Genomic DNA, 18,973 nt, shown 5'->3' on the forward strand with positions numbered 1-18,973 from the left:
TGCAAAGAAGCTGTAATTTAGCGGGAACAATTTAGCAGTGCCGAAGCACACAAAAACAAAAATCACACCCTTTGGGTTGTGACAAGCTCGTCTTGGTGTTGACCTTACACTTACAGACTCCGTCTCAGTGACTGGCAATCAGCCTAAACCTGGAGCTGAGATGTTCCATGTGTACAAACTGGTCTAAGAAGTAGAGAACCTGGTCTAAGATAAAGCTGGATCTACATAATATCAAACTTATTCAATCTAGGTCAAACTGGTGCATGGAACTTCTGTACACTTTCCCTGGAGCTGTTCTTTTCACCCCTCCCCTTCCTCCACCCCCTACACTGGGCTACTTTCCCCCCCCCTCAGCCCTTTGTTCCCCTCCTCCGCCCAACCAGGCAGCCCTCTCAACCCCCATCCCACAAGCTGTTCTGGGTGCAGCCACTTTTATCAGCATTTGCTGGAGCCAACATGCCAGAGCAGAGCAAATAAATCCCAGTGCAGGGTGAGGCCAGAGGGATAAAGGTGTAGATTTGCTGGGAAGAAACCCTACTCCACCCACAGATCATGCCAGCCCCGCTCATCCCACCCTTGGGTCGCACCAGACCTCCTCCCATGGACTGACCCCTAATCCCTCCCAACATCCCCATCCTGACTTAGCTGATATTGGGCAGCCATTTTGAACCAATTTAACCTCCTCCTAATGCCCCTGAATGTCTGTACTTAACCTTATGGTCACATTATAGTACTATTTGAAGAATTTCAGTGAGGCTGAGGCAATATAACAGAAAGCTCATGATTCTTTGCTCCTTGCTGCACACATTTGATTTATTCTTGTGCTGTTTAAGTACTATAAAAAGATTGTAACTTTTTTCTCATAGGCTGGGTCCAGCATGTGGTCCTCGGGGATTCTTAAGGCTTGTTGAAATTCTTGTGTCATTTCCATCTCTTCAGCAGCTAGAGTGAGTACTATTTTCCCCCAAATGTCCTTGTGTGGTGCTCAGTGGAACTTGATGGCAAGCAGCTTCCACTAAAGTAACAAACAAGATGTCAAGGCCTCTCAGTTCTGTCCCTGCCACTGCCACATAGGACCTACTGTATCTTTTGAGCAAGATCCATAAGCTAACTAAGCCCCAGTGTTACTCTTTGTGAAGTATCTCACTGGGTGACATAAAGTGTGGTTAAGTACCAGGTGTACTCACAATTGAGCTCAGTACAGGGGCTTATTATGTCCTTCATTATATCTTACCAGTGGCTATTGAAGCTGAAGAAGAATGACAGCACATCACAAAAACCAGCCCCTTCCCCATGGATTTTTACACATTGTCTTGTGAGTCAGGATTAAAATTAGTCTCATACCTAATACCAGTACTTAGTCCCTAAAAGCAAGGAAAAAAGGTAGTACATGGTCTGTAGAATTAGGACTAAGTCTGGCCTTTAATCCAGATGCCTAAGACTATGTGTAAGTGTCCTCAGGCATTAGCTCAGGTGCATGGCCAACAAATGAACCACACTTATTCTGTGTTCGCTCATACACACAAATTAGACAGCATAGATGGCTTGGGAATGGGCTTTAGTGGCTTGAAGTAGTCCTGGGTGTGAGTCCCAGCACTGTGCTCAGGTTCTCCCTGCTGGGGCATGCACACAGAGACACTCCAACCCACTTTCAAACCGTCTATACTGTCTAATATATGGGCTTGGGCAAAGGCAGGAGTAGCATGGCTAATTTTTCTAAGCATTTCCAGGCTCACTCTTAGGTCATATTGATATAGGCTAAACTTCTTAGGCCAAAGAGGATGTATTAGGAAATATCAGTGATCTGCTTTAGCCCTCTAGATGAATTTTAACATTGTTTTTCTCCTGTACACATAGGCAAGAAATCTTGTTACAGCACAGCTGGGGCACAGCTATTTCATAACTGTTTTTAACAATGTTCATTTTATAGTGTAAGTGGGGCATAAAGTTCTTCCATTTACATATCAAAAGAAGTGGGTCAAGCAGTTCTGCTCAAAATCCTCTTAGGCTTTGAGTTGGGGAAACAGGGAGCAGCTTATTAGGGAAGCTGGAATGCAGATGGTTGCTCTTACCTGATTGAGCCCACTTGAAATAAACTATTCAAATCTATGGGAAGATCTCTGAGATAAATGATGAACCAAAAGTAATTCAAAGGGAAATCTAATTCACACTCTGTGATTTTTTGGCAGCTTGGATGCTCTGAGTGAAAATGGAATAGGAGATGAAGGCGTAAAAAGTCTCTCTCAAGTATTTTCTCAGCTGACATCATTGGAAGTATTGAAGTAAGTTGCAAGATTAACAGTTCCAGAAACTAGTGGAGAAAAAAAAGTTAATCCTGTGGCACCAAGGATTGATTGTGCATTAAGGCTTCCTAATTCCCCTTCAGGTCAAGCAGTTAGCATTTACCAAGCTGTCCTGTACAAACTACATCAATTCTTTAAAAACTCCAAAATACACATGAAATATCAAGAGAAATCATTTTAATGTCTGATCCTCCCATTGTTTAGGTATGAAAAATCCCTGATGCTCAATGTGTACTTGAGTAAGAATGGATGGCACAGTCTAGCCAAACTGGCAAGACAGTATTAGTCAATTTAGTTACTTTAAACAACTAATGTTTTTTAGTTTTTGTATTTCAGCATGGAATTCTTTAGCTGCTTTATCTGTTTTTAGAAAAACTGGTTACTGACCTATTTTTTGTGGAATTGCTCCAAATTTACCAGGGTAATCTGGTCATCTATAATATCAAAGTACACTTTAAATTATCTTGATCTGGAAGATATCACAGAGTAGAGGTGGTTCTATCTAGGCAGACATTTTTACATTGCATCACAGCCTCAGCTATGTCCTACAGAGTCACATGCAACATGCAACTTCACAATAAACCAGTTTAAATAGATTCCATTAACAAGAATATCTGATTTGTTACAGTTTATCACAGAATAAAATAACAGATTTGGGTGCGGAAAAACTAGCTACAGCTCTTCCTTCCTTATCTTCGTTAAAGACACTTAGGTGAGTATACGTATTCTTTTGAACTGCTTTCTATAAAGTGCCGCTACACCTTAGTTGAGAAGTTAATTACTATACAGGAAATAAATAATACCCACACACTGCAGTAAATCAGTTTTGGGCTTGGTCCTGCAGCCCCTAGTCATCTGGCTGGTAAGAGCTGTGAGACTTAAGTTCTTTATTGTGATATTTCAGGCATTCCAGCAACTCCAGATCTTCTCCCTTTAAAAAATAAATATATAATCTAGTAGAGAGATACACACCACAGTAATGTGTACTGAGAACTCCTTTTGAACTCTAGACAGAATTCCACTTATCAGTAAATGAACCTATGGAACTCCTGTCCAGGGCCCTGATGTATTGCAGGGTTATACTTATATAGAATAATCATTGCATGATTATTAAATTACTCCTAACTTGGAGGTATTTGAACACCTGGCATGCAGTAGTGGTCCATCTACTTTTATATTCTTCCTGAAAATGGCCAAGATAATACCCTAGGACCAAGCAAGATACCCTACAACACTACTATGAAATAACTTGTTCATGGGAAGCTTTTTCCTAACCCACTTGTGCCCAGAATCCTGAACATTGGTCCTCCTGATGTTTTTTAAATTCCCATATAACATAGTCAAGGATGTTCATTTTCCCTATCAATATCTAATCCTAGTTTTGATTTGCATATGTAAACTGAACAAGGGGAATATATTTCCTTAAATATTCAAGTAATTTGAAATTTAAAATATATTGAAGCTAACATTTAAACTTGGGCTGAAAATAAGCAAGAATAATGCATTTTCCAAGTTACTACTTCATCTCTTGCATTCTTTAATTTTGATCATGCTGTTTTTGTTTTCTCTAGTTTGTATAACAACAGTATTTGTGATGCCGGAGCAGAAAATATTGCAAAAGTACTTCCTGCAATGGCATCCTTAAGGGTGCTAGAGTGAGTATGATATCTTCAGAAAGAACAAAGGGAAATGGATAGTATATACCTGATTGTGTAGACAGATATTTTATTGTTACCTTCTACCCCTGCAGCAGATATGAGCACCAACTCAGAGAGACTGAGTGACTTACCTAATACCACAGACAGTTGGGCTTAAAGCTGGGATTAATCAGAAACTCTTTAGTCTCACTAGATCATACAAACTAACACCTTTGGGTATCTAACTAGTACCTGGGGGCGCTTATACACATGACAGGGGTTTAGTCCTTCAGATTGCATTTTATGACCCCTAAATTGAAATGGTGAGTTTTTAATTGAAACCTCACCATTTCAATTTCCATCACTGTATATATGTGGCTGCCCTGGTTGCCGCAGGTGCCTGCTGAAGGCAGAAGCAGCAAGGGGCCCAATCCTTTTTTTTTTTTTGGCAGTCTGCCTACTTCTCCTGCAGCTGGGAGGCCATTAATCTATGCCATTGATCTGTCAGCTCACCATCCAGCTGTGGGAGAGGTGAGCAGGATCTGCCAAAAAAAAAAAGGATCAGGTCCCTTGCTGCTTCTACCTTCAGCAGACTCTTGTGGCTGGCAGGATGCCTGGGGCCACCCAGGACTAGGCTGGCTTGCCCCTGGGGCAGCATGGGAAGGCAGCAGGAGGGAAAGTAGGTTTGCTGGCAGTGGGGATGGTACCTGGGGCACCGGAAGCCCGGGTGGTCTTGGGGAAGCATTGAATCAGGCACCTCTGAGCTGGGGCAGCACCCTGCCAGTTAGCAGCCTATCCAGGCTTCCAGTGCCCTGTGCACCATCCCCGCTGCCTTCTCTGATTGCCAGCAAACCCAGCCACCCCCCTGCCACCTTCCTGTACTGCCCTAGGGGCAAGCCATCAGGATCTAGTTTACTTTGCAACGATGCGAACTCATTTAAATCCCACAAAACTCCAGTACGTGTAATGTGTGATGCCATTAAGCTACAAAAAGGGGATTTTTTGTCACATGTACAAGCAGCCTGGGAGGCAGGTTGCAGCATTTCTAGCACTGTTGGTGGTGGCCCAGGTGTTACCTGACAGACAGCTGCTAATTAGTCTGGCATCCCATAAACAGCTGGAAAGATTTGAGGTGATGGGCTTTATGGAATTCAGAAGCCAAACCTGGACCATCAGTAACCTGTAGACTTAAGGGAAAAATCAGTAGATAGCTTTCAATCCTAACAATTTGTTGACCACACCTTCTTGGCTACCTTGATTCTTAAAAAGAATCAAGAATTGGTCCCATACCTAATACCAGTACTAAGTCCCTAAAAGCAAGAAAAAGGTAGTACATAATTAAGACAGAATGACTAGCAAAGCAGCCCCAGGCACCAACTTAGCAGGGTGCAAAAACATAGGCAACATGTGGGAGTGGCATGGGGGTGGGGATGTGCCCCCCCAGATTTCTGCACTGAGGGTGGGGCAGCACCAGGGGCAGAGGTGGCAGCAGTGACATGGAGTTGTGCCCCCCACTGTCAACATTTGCGTATCATCAATGTGCAAAAATAACAGCTGCCACCGCTTTTGGCTGGCCACATCACTACCACCAACAGCCAAGAGCTATTGCTCTCCAGGATACTGAGCTGCCCTGTTACACCTCTGAAAAAGGGAAGCTACTTTTGGAGTAGGAATAGGACCTCCACAGGCAAACTTTGGAGGAGAAGTGCTTGGCAGAAAAGAAAATGCAGTCTACACTGAGGTAAAATGGAGTAATGGCAGAGTGAAAATCTTGGATGGTTTGAAAGAGTGATCAGTGAAGAGACTGTCTTAATGGCAGGCTGAATGACCACCCGAGTACTCCCTGTGGGACTAGTTTTTATAAACATATCCCCTCTCTTTCTCAGTGATGGTTGATTACTCCAATGGATAGTGAACCTTAGTCTAACAACCAGCAAATATTTGTTTTCTTCAGTGTTCAGTATAACAAGATAACAGACGCTGGTGCCCAGAGACTGAGTGGCAGCCTGAGAAAATGTCCCCACATGAAGAGCCTGGCGTAAGTCTTTAGCTTGTGCTTACAGATTAAAACATTAAACTAGGTTGGGTTTCCTGTTGTGGGCTGGACTAGTTGGGTTTGCAACAAGAACCAAAAAAAAAAAGAATCACTGATACAAAAACAACTGACTTGACAAAAAGTCCATCACTGAACTCAGCTCTCAGCTGACATTAACCCTTCTGTGATAAAAGCAAATTTGTGACCATTTCCAAAGCAGACTCTTCTACAGTGTGCCCGGCCTGCTCTGGGGGTATGTGCGCAGGATCTGGGGGGAAGGATCTGGAGGGATACATGGCCCCACTTCCTATGCATTTTAGAGGAATCCTGTCCTACAGGGCTCTTCCCAGCCAATGGGAGTGTGATGGCAACATCCTTGTGTATAGCACAGGAGACTGGCATGGAATTAGAATAATGGCAAATTAACCAGAGTTAACTGTACAGTTGCAATATAAGTCACCTCTCAAGTGCTTTGTCTTTACCCTGTTGTTATGAGCTTTCACTCTTGGAGTAAGCCACAGTGCTCTCCCCTCTATGAGATCACTAGAACAGGGAGTAATTTGCTGTTATGGGCTACAGCTATAGAATTTAATGGGGATTTATTAAATTCTTGCTATGGTTGAATTTTGTTGAGGTCTATAGGAACTGTGTTAAAATCCTGTAGAAATACAGAAGGATTTTTTTCTTAAAAACCATCCAATAGAATTGTGCTTCAGAGATATCATTTTCTAGTCACTTCTCTAAGATTTTTTTTAAAAAACCCAAACATCTCAGTGAATGCTATTGGCTTCCTACTCTGGCGTTAGGGTATGCTGTCAACTCCTTCCTGAAAGCTGCCATCAGATGCTTCACTAAAAGGTAGATGGGGCTTTTCAGAAACAGGCTGTGTTAGGAAGTAAGCAGCATGTTCTAGTTGACTGCACGCATGGAAATTCTTCATATGCATCAGTGTTGCCTGTGATATGAGAGGCAGGAGAGCTGCCAGTTCTGAAAGACAGGTATATATGAGGCATGCCAAGGATCAGTTATTGCTGGTGCATGACTGTAGGTGGGTTGGTGAGCCTGCTGCCTTACAATCTGACTTTACTTCTGTGGGAGATCCTCAGCCAGTTCTCTAAACACACATAGCCCTTGTACCAGTGAACAATAAACCAACAATAACAAACCATTTAGTCCTTCTCCAGGCAACAGGATGAGCCTTTAGCACCAGCCCAGTACTGGAGCATGGCCTCTCATGATAGCAAACTTATCTGGGTTCCAGTCTACCTCCTGACCAGGAACTGCTTCTTCCCCCAGATCACAGATCTCTGCTCTGGGTTTTTAACTGACAGTGGGATTCCTCTGTCATTAGCTCCCACGTAACTGGACTTCTACAAAAGGGATCCCTACTCCCTCTGAAAGTGCAGACAGTCTTCTTACAATGACCAATATTGGAGTTCGGCTCTAGAAAACCATCAGGATCAGTGTATTTGGTAGGAGGTCTAAGGCACAGAGAGCTATTTGTTGTTTTCCCTCCTCAATTTTCAATGAGCTCTGAGGCTGCTATAAGGGAGCTGGGTATGAGGCTCCAGGGGATTGTGACACCCCAGTGTGGGGGTATGGAAAGGACCATGAGGGTCTTGAGTTGGGCTAGGAGCCCTTAGTTGAGTTGGTAGGGGCTGGGAGCCCTGAGCTGAGTAGGTAGGGACTTGGAACCCCAATTGATAGAATAAGAGCTCAGTGTGAGGGCACAGAGATTACAAGCTCCAATGGGGAGTGAGATCCCCATGTGAGACTCTGGAGTGTGAGTCACAGTGCGGGGGCACAGTCTTATAGGCTGGGTGTCAGGCCAAACAAGTAAGGCCGGGTGTTAGGCCATGAATGCCATTTGTGAGGCATGGGACATGGTATAGGGAAGGTCGGAGCCATGTACATAGGCCCTTGGCATCAGGGAAAGTACATGGGCAGCCTCCCACCTGACTGACATCTCTTAATAATTATTATCAAGGTATGGCAGGTGAGGAAGGTGGGTGGTTAGCCCAGAGACAAGTGAGCGGGCCAATGGCTGACCAGCCCCAGGACACCTAGGGAAGAAATATAACTATCTTAAAGGCAATTCCTGCATAAAAATAGTATAAGAAACAGCATATTAAAAAAAATCTTCTAATCTTTGTTTACTTTCCCAATTTCTCTTATAGGATGTGGAATCCTACTATTCCCTATGGAGTTCTTGAGCACCTGCAGCAGCTGGATTCTAGAATTATTTTGTAGATTCAGCCGATCCTCTGAAGGTACTAAACTCTTATTTTCTTTTTCTTTTTAATATGGACTCTGGACACACTGAAGTTGGTTATTAAGAGGCAAGTATTGTGGAATGTTACACACACTGAGGTGGATAGAGTTTTTCCTTTGGCTGACAGTCCCCAAGCTGTTGTATTAAGGGCTCACCTCACAGGATCTCATGTGCTATGTAAGGCTTACAGGATCTCATGTGCCCTGGAGTCCAACAGGAGTCAGGCATTGCTTCAAGTTTGAGGTCTGTAGGCTCACTCATAGGGCATATGTCCCTTGTCTAGCACCACATCTGAGCAATGGAACCTGAGGCCTAACAACCTAGTCCTTGCAACTAACACCAACCTCCCAGACTCCCCTGTACCTTGAACACTGCTCTCCCTGAACTGCAACTGCATGGCAGCTCCTTGGCACTAAAAATAGTTTAGTTACCTCAACAGGATCAGCTGAATCTACAAAGTGATTCTAGAATCTGTAGTAGTAAGGGTTAACTCTCTTACTAAAGAGTGATGTCATCCACAGAAAGTGGTTAGTTGACCAGTTTAGGTTCAGAGGTTAGTTGTAAAGGCTTAATGAGAACAAAGAGTCTCCCTGCATCTTCCTAAGATCCAGAATAACACAGAATCCAACTGTGGAAGGTGCTCAAGAATGCCATAGGGAATAGTAGGATTCCACATCTTATAAGAGAAATTAGGAAAGTAAACAAAGATTAGGTTTTTTTTATTAAGAAAAGTTTTCTACACTATATTTATGTAGGAGTTGCCTTTAAGATAGTTACATTTCTACATAGTTACATGACTACATAGTTCTATATTTTCTTTTGCAGAAAACTGAGGGGGGAGGGGGGACACAAGCAAATACCTCTCTGTGCCCTAGACCTCCTACCAAATACACTGATCCTGATGGTTTTCTAGAACTGTACTCCAACATTGGTCATTGTAAGAGGACAGCTAGCTACCATTTAACTCATTAGAAAGTTAACTCAGAGAGAGGCTTTCCAGAGGGGTTCAGAAACCATGATATCTCATTATTTAACATGGAAAGACATATGCAGAGCTTGATAAAAAAAATAAAAAACCATACACATTTCCTTGCCTCAGTGAAGCACTGAGGTGAGATGCTCTGGTGTGATCCTGGATTTTTCTGTGTAGCTCTGGTTTCCTTTCTGAGCCAGGGAATCTTTCTTGACTTCAGCTTGCCTTCTCTAATCCTGGCAGGTCCTTCACCTAACCTCCCTTTGCTGACCTCCACCTGCACCATACTACAAAAAGCATGCTTGTACCTCCCTTCTGCTAAGACTTCCAGTGTTGTCTCCATCAGGCTTCACTTTTTGTTCCTTCTGTGAGCCAAATCAAACCTATCCTTTGCTACCTTTGTCTCTCTTTGTTGCTTGGAGAATTCCTACTCTCCACACCCTTTACTACAGACAAGTAGGAAAAATCTAATTCCCTCAGCTCTAGTCACCTTCTTGTCATACTCATTGTTGGTCAAAGTGTTGGTATTAAAGTACATTCCACTGTAGTTGGTGGTGACGTCTAGGGGCATTCAAGATACAGAACCTTACAAAATAACAACTGTATTACAACTGTGCAGTAACACATACAGTTCATAGGTCACATATAGCTGTCCCCCAGATCATCCTATTGCTGCGATAGTTAGGCTTTGTCTACAGTGACATTTTGGGCCAGACCTAAGGGTCATCCTCTACCAGCTTGAGCCACCTGAGCTGCTCCTCCCCTATCTATATCCTACCTTGAGGCCTGTGGAGCTTCCTTGAACACAGCCATTCTAGAAATCAGTCTTTAGATTGCATCCCTCCTTCTGAGCACTGGAGAAGGGAAGTGAGGTGCAGGGGTCCAGGAATTTAGGACCAGGGCTTTGTGGGATTGCTGTTGGAGGCCCGCACCTATGTTCAGGGCTGGGTGACCTCTGAACACGCTGCAGAGTGGGGCAGACTGCATCCCAGCTCCCCCTTGGGCCTTGGCACTCAGCAAAGCTTGTGATCTCAGGCCAGGCTGTGTCAGGGGATTGATCTTTGGGGTTTTTGGTGTAGATGGATAGTGGGTTTGGGCTCAGGGTTGGCCTTACAGTCAAGCCTAACAACCAAGGTAGTACCCTGAAAGGTTAAGTTCCTTCTTGATAATAGGGAATGAGGCACTGATTTAAGGGACCTCTTCTTGGTTTTCATGGAGGGGAGGGGACAGAACTTGCCAAGAACTTTGTTCTCCCTCAGCCAACCTAAGGGAATCCTTGCTGTGAAAACAGCATAGATGAAAGCCAATCAGTGGCTGCTGGTTACTTCCAAGGGCACATGAGGTTGAGAAGATTCTGTCAAAATATAAACATTTGCATTGCTTCCTTTATTAGAAAAAACTATCCTCATTTAAAGTGTGCACTCAAATCATGATCACTTAACCCTTCTTCATACTGATGTCTACTTCTAGGTTCTAGAACATCTTACTGAACATGATGCATATTTGCACCTGTCCTGATTTTCTGATCTGCACAGAGGTTTTCACTTGGCTGTCTGTTCCCCATATTCCTCCAGAAAATATAAATAAAATTATTCAAATCCTTATGCAGGCACAGCAATCATTTTGTTACAGTCCACAGTGAAGTGTATTTTCTCAAAGTGTAATCTTAAAAAGCAGGAGTTTTGTCACAGAATTACAGCCTTATTTTCCAGTTCTATAAACATTTTTAGAAACACTCTTCCAATGTTTTTCTTGTTTTCTTTTATGCCTTAATAAAAAGGAGAGGAATCATTGTGGAGCTAAAGGCACAATGGTTTAAAAAAATGATGGGAAAGAAGTGATTTGACAAGGGACAACTTTGTCATTTTCTCCATATCTTTTTTTTTCCCTTCTCCGTCTAATTTATGACTGGGATAGAGTGTAGATTTGGGCTATAAATCCTAATTCTTGATGGTTTATGAGACTGTGCCCAGAAAGCATCTCTGATACAGTACTACAGTTCCATATAATTATCATATAATTATACTCAGCACCATGCAACAGTAAGCGTATATCTCATTGCAAGACATATTCAGCACATTCCATTCACTATTTTGAAGCCTCAAAGGCTCCCAGAGACTCTATATTTTCCAGCCACTGAGTGGCTCTGTCGTATGTTTCCATACCAGTGCATGCTCTTTTTGAAAGCGCTAAAGGACAGTGCCTAACACCATTAATCAAGGCTCTGACTGAAGTGTAATAGAGCTGGTTCTTATCTTGCATAGTCTGAAGTAATCAGTAAGAAGTCAGCGTAACTAACATCAGATTGAGCAACATATGTGTGATTTCATAGATTTAAGAACAATACCTGCTAAACCTGAAAGGAGCATAGTTAATATTCTGCTTTTATCATTTCACAGGTGACATTAAGAAGAAGGGAAAACAAATATCACTGACTTTTCTCATCATGTTTGCTGCTCTATAATTGAAGAAAAACCTCTTGCAGTTACGCTGCCTACTCTGAGCACTGCAGAATTGACATCTGAAATCAGGAAATGACATGATCCGAATTCTCAGTCAATCAGGTCTCAAATGCTGTTCAAAGGACCCCATTCTCTTCCCATTGAAGAATAGTGTAGTTGGGGGGTGGCAGACATGGGGTGCAACTGGGATAGCAGCCCCAGGCAGCACCATTGTGAGAATATGCAATCAACATGGCAGAAGCCCACACTGCCCCAAGGCATGGAGCTGCCTTGTTGTGCCTCTGCACTGAAGTAGATGATGTGTAGGATCAAGCCTCAATGGTAAAAAGATCTAGATGCAATGCAGGATGCTTCCATAATACAAGATCACACATACCATATTTTCTGGTATATAAGATACATTTTTTCCCAAAATGGAAGTCTAAATTTAAGTAGTGTCTTACACAACAAAGTACATAACAAAAAAGTATAGAAATCATTCTGATAAAATGTGGCCAACATTCAATTACATTTATGTTTACATTTTTCCCACCAGCTTTTCTCTTCTTTGGGGATTTGTTATACACAGGGGGGTGTTATACACTGGAAAATATGGTAACTATACTTCCCACATGGGACCAGGACTTTAACTTGTGGTCACTGTAGCATCTCAGCAAGCACATGCTAATCAAAGTAGATCTTTTCCATGGTGCCTGCTGGATATGTAACAAAACTTAGATTAGTAAATTCTAGTGCTAGTTTTTCACATGCATATTTCCACTGATTTCTAAGCACTATACTAGGGAGCATTAACAAGACTGATTGGCCTAAAGATGAGAGCTGTTTGATTCTGCACTATTAAAACTGCAGCCTATTTACACAACTGTGAAGCTAGATGTCAATATTACACTAATGTCATAAGCTATGAATTGTTTTGGTTGTATTCTTTCAAGCAGATCTGTTAATCAGCTACAGGCAAAGTGGGTTCCTTTAAATAAAGTGACAGAAAAGAAAGAAGTGCAGAGAACAATACAATTAAAAACAGAAAACTTGAATGATTTTTAAGAGTAAGACCATTACACATACCCACATACAAGATGTTACTCAAAAGTCCTGAAAAACGAAAGGTGAAATTAAGCAATCATACTTTTAACTTGTCTTACGTGAAATCAGAAAGTTGGCTTTTTATAAAATGAAAAAATTAAATAAATGTTTGAGCTTATTGTGGAGGATACCCCAAATCATCAGCAAATGTATACATATCAGAGTACAAATCATATACCTGGGCCTGGATTTAGAGTTATATGATCTCTCATGTACAACTGACAATATGAAAGTGCAAAAAACTATTCAACAAATACAATTTTAACAAGAAATCATTCCCTTTTATAGCATTTATAGCCTTTTTTTACAGTCTCAAAAATAAGGCATTATGGACAAATTATTTTCAATGTATCAGCACACATATTGACTACTAGCTTATATATGCTGTGGTCCAAATCCAGGCCCACTGATTTTATTGGCAAAACTTTGATTTCCAAAATATTTCAGCTTCAGAATAGTTTTAGGTGGGTTCTGTGATTTATCAGAGACAAAGTCTCAGGACAAATATTCTGGTTTCCTGTGGAAAGGGGCCTGGAGATGGGGAAATGAGATGGGAAGGAAAATCTGAGAGAACGCTTGTCATTGCTTCAAAAATGGGAAGACTAAATTTTTGTACTGCATTAAGTTGACCAAGGCAGCTGCTCACATGTTCAGATACTTGAAAAATTCCCCTTGGTAAAAGAAATCCTGAGTTTTACATTATGCTGCTTGGAGAGTCTCAACCAGCATCCCTAGCTATAGAAGCTTTGGCTGAGTTCAGGTATTCCTAGCTGCTGGAACAGCCTCGTGAAGTTAGTCAGTCAGGTTCAGACTGCTCTAATTTAGGCTGATGAGAAAACTGTTCCTTTACAGGCCCCAGTTCTGGGGATGAATGAGTAGGTGCACATTTAGACACCTGACCCAATATGTCTCATTGAAGTAATTATCTCAGATTGTACCATATTGGCAGTTTAATACCTACCTATCTACAGCCCCTGGGCATCTGATACTTAGGGAGACAGTCACGTTCTGAGGAGCGGTCGCAGAACCCTGAAGCTGAGGTCTCCCTCTGTAAACTACATATTTTTCAGAGAACTTTTTTAAACACTTGCATGTTTTTGTTAGTGTTTGCAAAGCAGTCCATCTTGAGATGGACATGCATGCTCTTTCCATCTGATTACACCTTTCTTCTGACATCTCAGAATCTCTTTGGAAGGGAACGAGGGGCCCAAAAAAAGGCAAAATAAAAATAAAAGAGGGTTGAAACTATTGTTCACAAAGACAGAGAGAGAGAGAACCAGATAAACTAGAAGGAAGATGGAAAGAGACTAAGTAGAAAAAGTTAGGGATAGTATTTGAGGAAAGAACCTTATTTCCTCACTTTGTATCTGGCTTTGTAAATCCTGGCTAGAACAATGAAAAAATTCTCTTAAAGGCTGTTACACTTCCCTCTTTTATCTGGACAAATGGGTTATCATTTGGCTAACTTGGAATTCCTATGAACACTCCTAGCCTTAGAAGTTGTCTTAAGCTGTGGGAAAGGAAGATATAGCCTTCTTCTGGGCTATATTCTGCAGCTGCTCCTCACAAGCAGTGCATTATTAAAGGGCAGAATAGATTTTACTAAACTTTAGCCATAAAACTGGCTAAAAATGGTTCTTACCTGGACAATATAAAAGGGCTTTAAACACTCATTTAAAAAGTATAAATTGTCTTCATGTTTGTAAAGAGAATGTACAGTTTGTGTATACTCAGATGCAATATTTTTGTGTATTTTTGTAAACATTTTTTTAAAACAACTGAATAAAAGAAACATTTTACAATAACTTCTTACTTTCCCAAATGTTGCCTCAAGTTTCTTTAAAAAACTTAGTAAAATGGGTCTTGGTCCCCAGATTCAGTGCTGTGCTCAGTAGGCCAGTGCGAAGCAGCTAATATTCGCTTCAGATTCAGATTCGGCTGATTCGGGAAACAATGATATGATTCAGTGATTCAAATCACTGTCCCGAATCAATTCAGCTGAATCTGATTCAGAGATTCGGCTTCTGCTGGATCTCTGAATCACCCAGGCCCATTCCCCACCCACTCTCCCAGCCTCAGCAATGGCTGCCCCGCCCGCCCTAGCTCCTACCACTCTGGAAAAAAAAGCCCCAACTCACCGGGTGCTGCCCACTGCCCCACGCTGCATGGGGGCTCTGCCATGAGCCCCCCCAAGTCTCCCCCATGGCTGCTCTGTCCACCCCATTTCCAGCTCTTTAAGGAAAAAAAACCCCCAACTCACTGGTTCCCGCCTGGCGGGGGGCAATCCCCACTGCTCCCCACTGTCCCACGCCACATGGTGGGGGGGCTCTTCTATGAGTCCTCTGAAGCCCTGAGGCTGCCGCAGGAGTCGGTAAGTGCAGGGTTTTTTGGGTTGTTTTTTTTTTCTTAAAAGGCCTGAGCCGGGGCTGGTGGGGCAGCCATGGCAGAGGCTGGGACAGCAGGGGCAGGGGGAAATCAGGGGGCTCATGCAGAGCCCCCCATGCAATGTAGGGCAGTGGGAAGAATGGGGATCACCTCCCCCGTCTGGCAGCACCTGGTGAGTGGGGGCTTTTTTTTAAAGCACCGGGATTGGGGCAGGCGAGTGAGCCATGGGGAGGCTGAGGGAGGGGTCAGGGGGCTGGGAGAGCAGGCAGGGGATGGGGCCTGGCAGGGGTCCCCCCATGGTACCCTTCCCCCTTCTCCAGCCCCACTCCCTTGCCCCCTACTTACCGTCATGGAATCCGGCTCCAGCTCCCTGCTGCAGTGGGCAGGGACTCCCCAAATCATCAAAGCTCTCTGGACCTTTTTATTGGTCCCCTGATTCAATTCAGATTTGGAGATTCAGCCACCAAATCAGGCCAAATCTCCTCTGAATTGAATCAGCATCTGAAGCTTCGCACAGTCCTAATGCTCAGGTCTCCCATGCCCTATGCTAATAGCAAGTGGTTTGGTAGAAGCACAGTTTGACCCCGAGTACCATCGTGGATGATGCCTAAGTGTTGAGAGTGGGGGGATATAACTCTATACCAAAACTGCCTCTACCGCTGCCAGCTGCTGGCTCTGACCAGGCTCAGCCACATGCCCCACAGTCAGTGCAGAAATCACACTGCTGTCCCTGCTGGGCCCTGGCACCAGCTGCTGGGCCCTGGCTCCAGCTGGGCTGCAGCCCCACCATCAGCTCAGAAAGCTGGGAGGACATGTGCCCCTCTTACACATCACCATTGAGTAGCACTGATCAGTTTCATACTCCAGAAAAGCAGAAGTCATGCCTGCCTACCAGGTGAGTCTAACAGAGAGCCTGGGGCTTCCTGTTACTTCAAGATAAAAGCAGCCCAGCCAGGGAGCTCTGCAGGCTAAGCAGCGGGCAACAGGACTAACAGGGCTATTAGCAGGCACCTGCAGATAGTCACTTTACTGGATGTAGGCAGGGCTCTGGGAGCTTATAAATAGGGCCCTGAGAAAATCACGATTTTGTGAACTGCAAGAGGAAACCTGGGCTTTTGCAGCTCCAACCTGCAAGCGGCTGCTGGGGGCATGGTCAGAACACAGTCAGGCAGTCGTGGGAGCAGCCCAAATGAAGGTAAGTGTATGTGGAGCAGGGGAGGGGAAAGGGGTTTGGAGGGCCAGGACTTGGGGACTGTTGGGGCGGGGGGCAGAGTGGTGTGTGTGTGCCTACTTCATGTGCTTGGGTGAAATATCATTTATCATGGAATATTCACAGAACTACCAGGATCCATTTGCCAAGATCAATGGTAGTCCCATTAATATTCCATGAAAAATGATACTTTACCCATGCACATGCTTCAAATTTTCTACAAGAAACCCATGACTTTCTCAGGGCCCTACTTATAAGCCCAAGCTGAAGCTGGCTTGGGGAAGTCTCTCCATGGCTGCCACAAGGGAAGGACCCCCTGCCCAGGGGGGTCCCCCAAGGATGCTGGGCTGACCATTTGCTGCTCACAGGAACCAGGAGGCTCAGGGAACTTGCAAAGTACCCTGACCAGGAGGCATGCTGTGTTAGAGATAAAGGTTTGCCCTCTTAAAGGGACAGAGGGCTGCTACTTTGTTGTTATTATTATGTTATACCCCAGGGGTTTATGTTATGTTATGATTTGAACCAGTGGTTTGGGATGAGTCTGGAAGGGGAGGTATGGAGGCCTCTTTAGTGCCCAGGGGGCACTTGACTGCCTTGAGTCCTGCCAGGGACAGGCTTGAGGCTCAAGTAGATATTGAGCCCAGAGCAGACAGAGAGAGAAGGCACACCCTGGGGGCAGAGGCCTGGGGTCTGGGGCCAGAGAAGGTTGCAGCCGGACAGGGGCCAGGGGCCCAGCAGTTACCAAAGGGACAAATAAGAGCTAGAGCCCCGAAGTCAGGTCCAATTCAGTGGGCCCAGGCTAAAAGGCCTAGCAAGATTAAAGGGGCAAATGCTGAGGAGGCCAAAGCCCTACAGAGGAAACAACATTGCAGTAACACCCATGAGGCATGGGTGTGGTAAAGGGAAGGATTTGGAGCTATGCAAGTAGTCCTTAAGGCTTTGGGTGCCCTGCCAGGTACGGTTGACTTTAGAAGCCCAGCAAGGGACCTGGGCACAGGCAGAGGCCAGAGTGGTCCAGTGGGACTGAGGCCTAGCAAAGACCTGTGGGCAGCTTCCCTATATATTAAAAATAACAGCAAGGCATGGCAAGCGAGACAGGAAGGTGCCCTAGGGGTAGGGCATGGTCACAGAGCCACCAGGGGGTGTCATGGCCACCCCTGGAACCCCAATGTGTTACAGTGAGATTTTCCAATGTTAGATGTCAAGTAGCCCAGAACATTGAGAGAAAAGAAAAGACAACAACTGAAATGCTTCAATACTTCCTGCATTTAGGCAGCCACCAAAGTTCAAGTGTCAATATTTCAAGCTATGTTGCTTTAAACTCTTCTTGCATATTGCTATCCTTCTGTGGAGTAACCCTGTACCCTGTACCTTGTAGGAAATGCTGCAAGTTTTAAAAAATGTATTTATGGCACAGAAGGTTAAGAATTGAGAGCGACTGACTGCTTCCATTTGGGGGGCAGCTTATGTCAATAAACTGCAACAGAACAAGGGTAGGGGAAAAAGCTTTCTATAAGCATGTTTCCTTGGGTGGAGGCAGACAAAACATTTACAGTGAGGTAAAAAAGTAGCAGACAAACATAGAAAATGTCTAAACCAGGACAACTTCACCCACTCCAATGGAGTTTTTTCCTGTGCAAGAATAAGGCAAAATTCTAGGAATGTAATTTATAGTGGGTTATGTTTTGTGTATCCACTTCCATCCTAGGGTATTCATTTCCTAAATGCAAATAGGCCATTATTGCTTCCTTGCCATCTAGTAATAATACCTGTAATAATATCTGTCACATGGGAGACCTCAACTTCTGTCTGGGTCTGGCCCCACAACTTGCTTACACCAGTATATCCTGCTTTTAGACCAGTGTAAACAAGGAGAAGATAAACCTGGGTAAGTCAGTAAAACCCAGCTAAGAGTTGTCCTTGGAAAAAATCAGTGGAAAAAACTGTAATGATGCAAGTTATATCCATGTAAGTGTCATGTGTACACTTAATTCTGCTGCTTGCTCAAAACAAACATGCAGTTACAGGCTCCCTCATCAAGGCACTGTAAAACGCAGCTAAAGCAGCAACCAGCCAGGATGAGCAGATTTTCCATTCACTCCAGACACTGATCTAAGTTGTGCAAGTGTTACTATGTTGTATGTTCAAAACCCTCAGTTTAAACCCCACTTTGACTTATATTGATGTACAAAATTACATCAAATGAATATCTGTCTAAATCCTTTCCAAATCAAGGGAGCAGCAGAATGTCAGCCTTCCCCACCTTTAGCTGTCAAGGAGACTGACTTATTGAAGGCTGAGATAAATACAAGTGAAATACATACTTGGCAGCCTACTGCGGATAATAATACTCACATTTATAATTGCAGTGTACAGGAAGTCTGAAAAAATATGTTAAGTTCTGTTTTAGTGGCAATGCTTTTGCTGTGCATCAGCCTTTCTCAGCAGCTGATTTTGCTGTCCACACAGTTGTATTTTCAAGAAATGAGACAGCTCAGCTTTTAGTCCTCATGAGAATAAGACAAAGCAAGTATAACAGATGCCTTTGATACTATGCTTGCCTGTCACCGGCATATGCTGATACACATCAGTCCTGGCCTGTGTCATTCCTGC

At 43.7% G+C, this 18,973-nt stretch overlaps 1 protein-coding gene across 1 annotated transcript in view; it reads left to right on the forward strand.

Annotated features, from left to right (window-relative positions):
* Positions 1-14,552, forward strand: part of CIITA (class II major histocompatibility complex transactivator) — a 57,762-nt gene extending 43,210 nt beyond the window's left edge. Inside the window, 7 exon segments of the mRNA XM_025203246.1 lie at positions 867-947; positions 2,190-2,282; positions 2,932-3,015; positions 3,875-3,958; positions 5,895-5,978; positions 8,153-8,245; positions 11,620-14,552. Of these exon segments, the coding sequence (XP_025059031.1) occupies positions 867-947; positions 2,190-2,282; positions 2,932-3,015; positions 3,875-3,958; positions 5,895-5,978; positions 8,153-8,225 (499 nt within the window). The 3' untranslated portion in view covers positions 8,226-8,245; positions 11,620-14,552.
* The last annotated feature ends 4,421 nt before the right edge of the window (positions 14,553-18,973 follow it).

The sequence above is a fragment of the Alligator sinensis genome, unplaced genomic scaffold, assembly GCF_000455745.1.
Source record: "Alligator sinensis unplaced genomic scaffold, ASM45574v1 scaffold73_1, whole genome shotgun sequence".
In the NCBI taxonomy this organism is placed as follows: domain Eukaryota; kingdom Metazoa; phylum Chordata; order Crocodylia; family Alligatoridae; genus Alligator; species Alligator sinensis.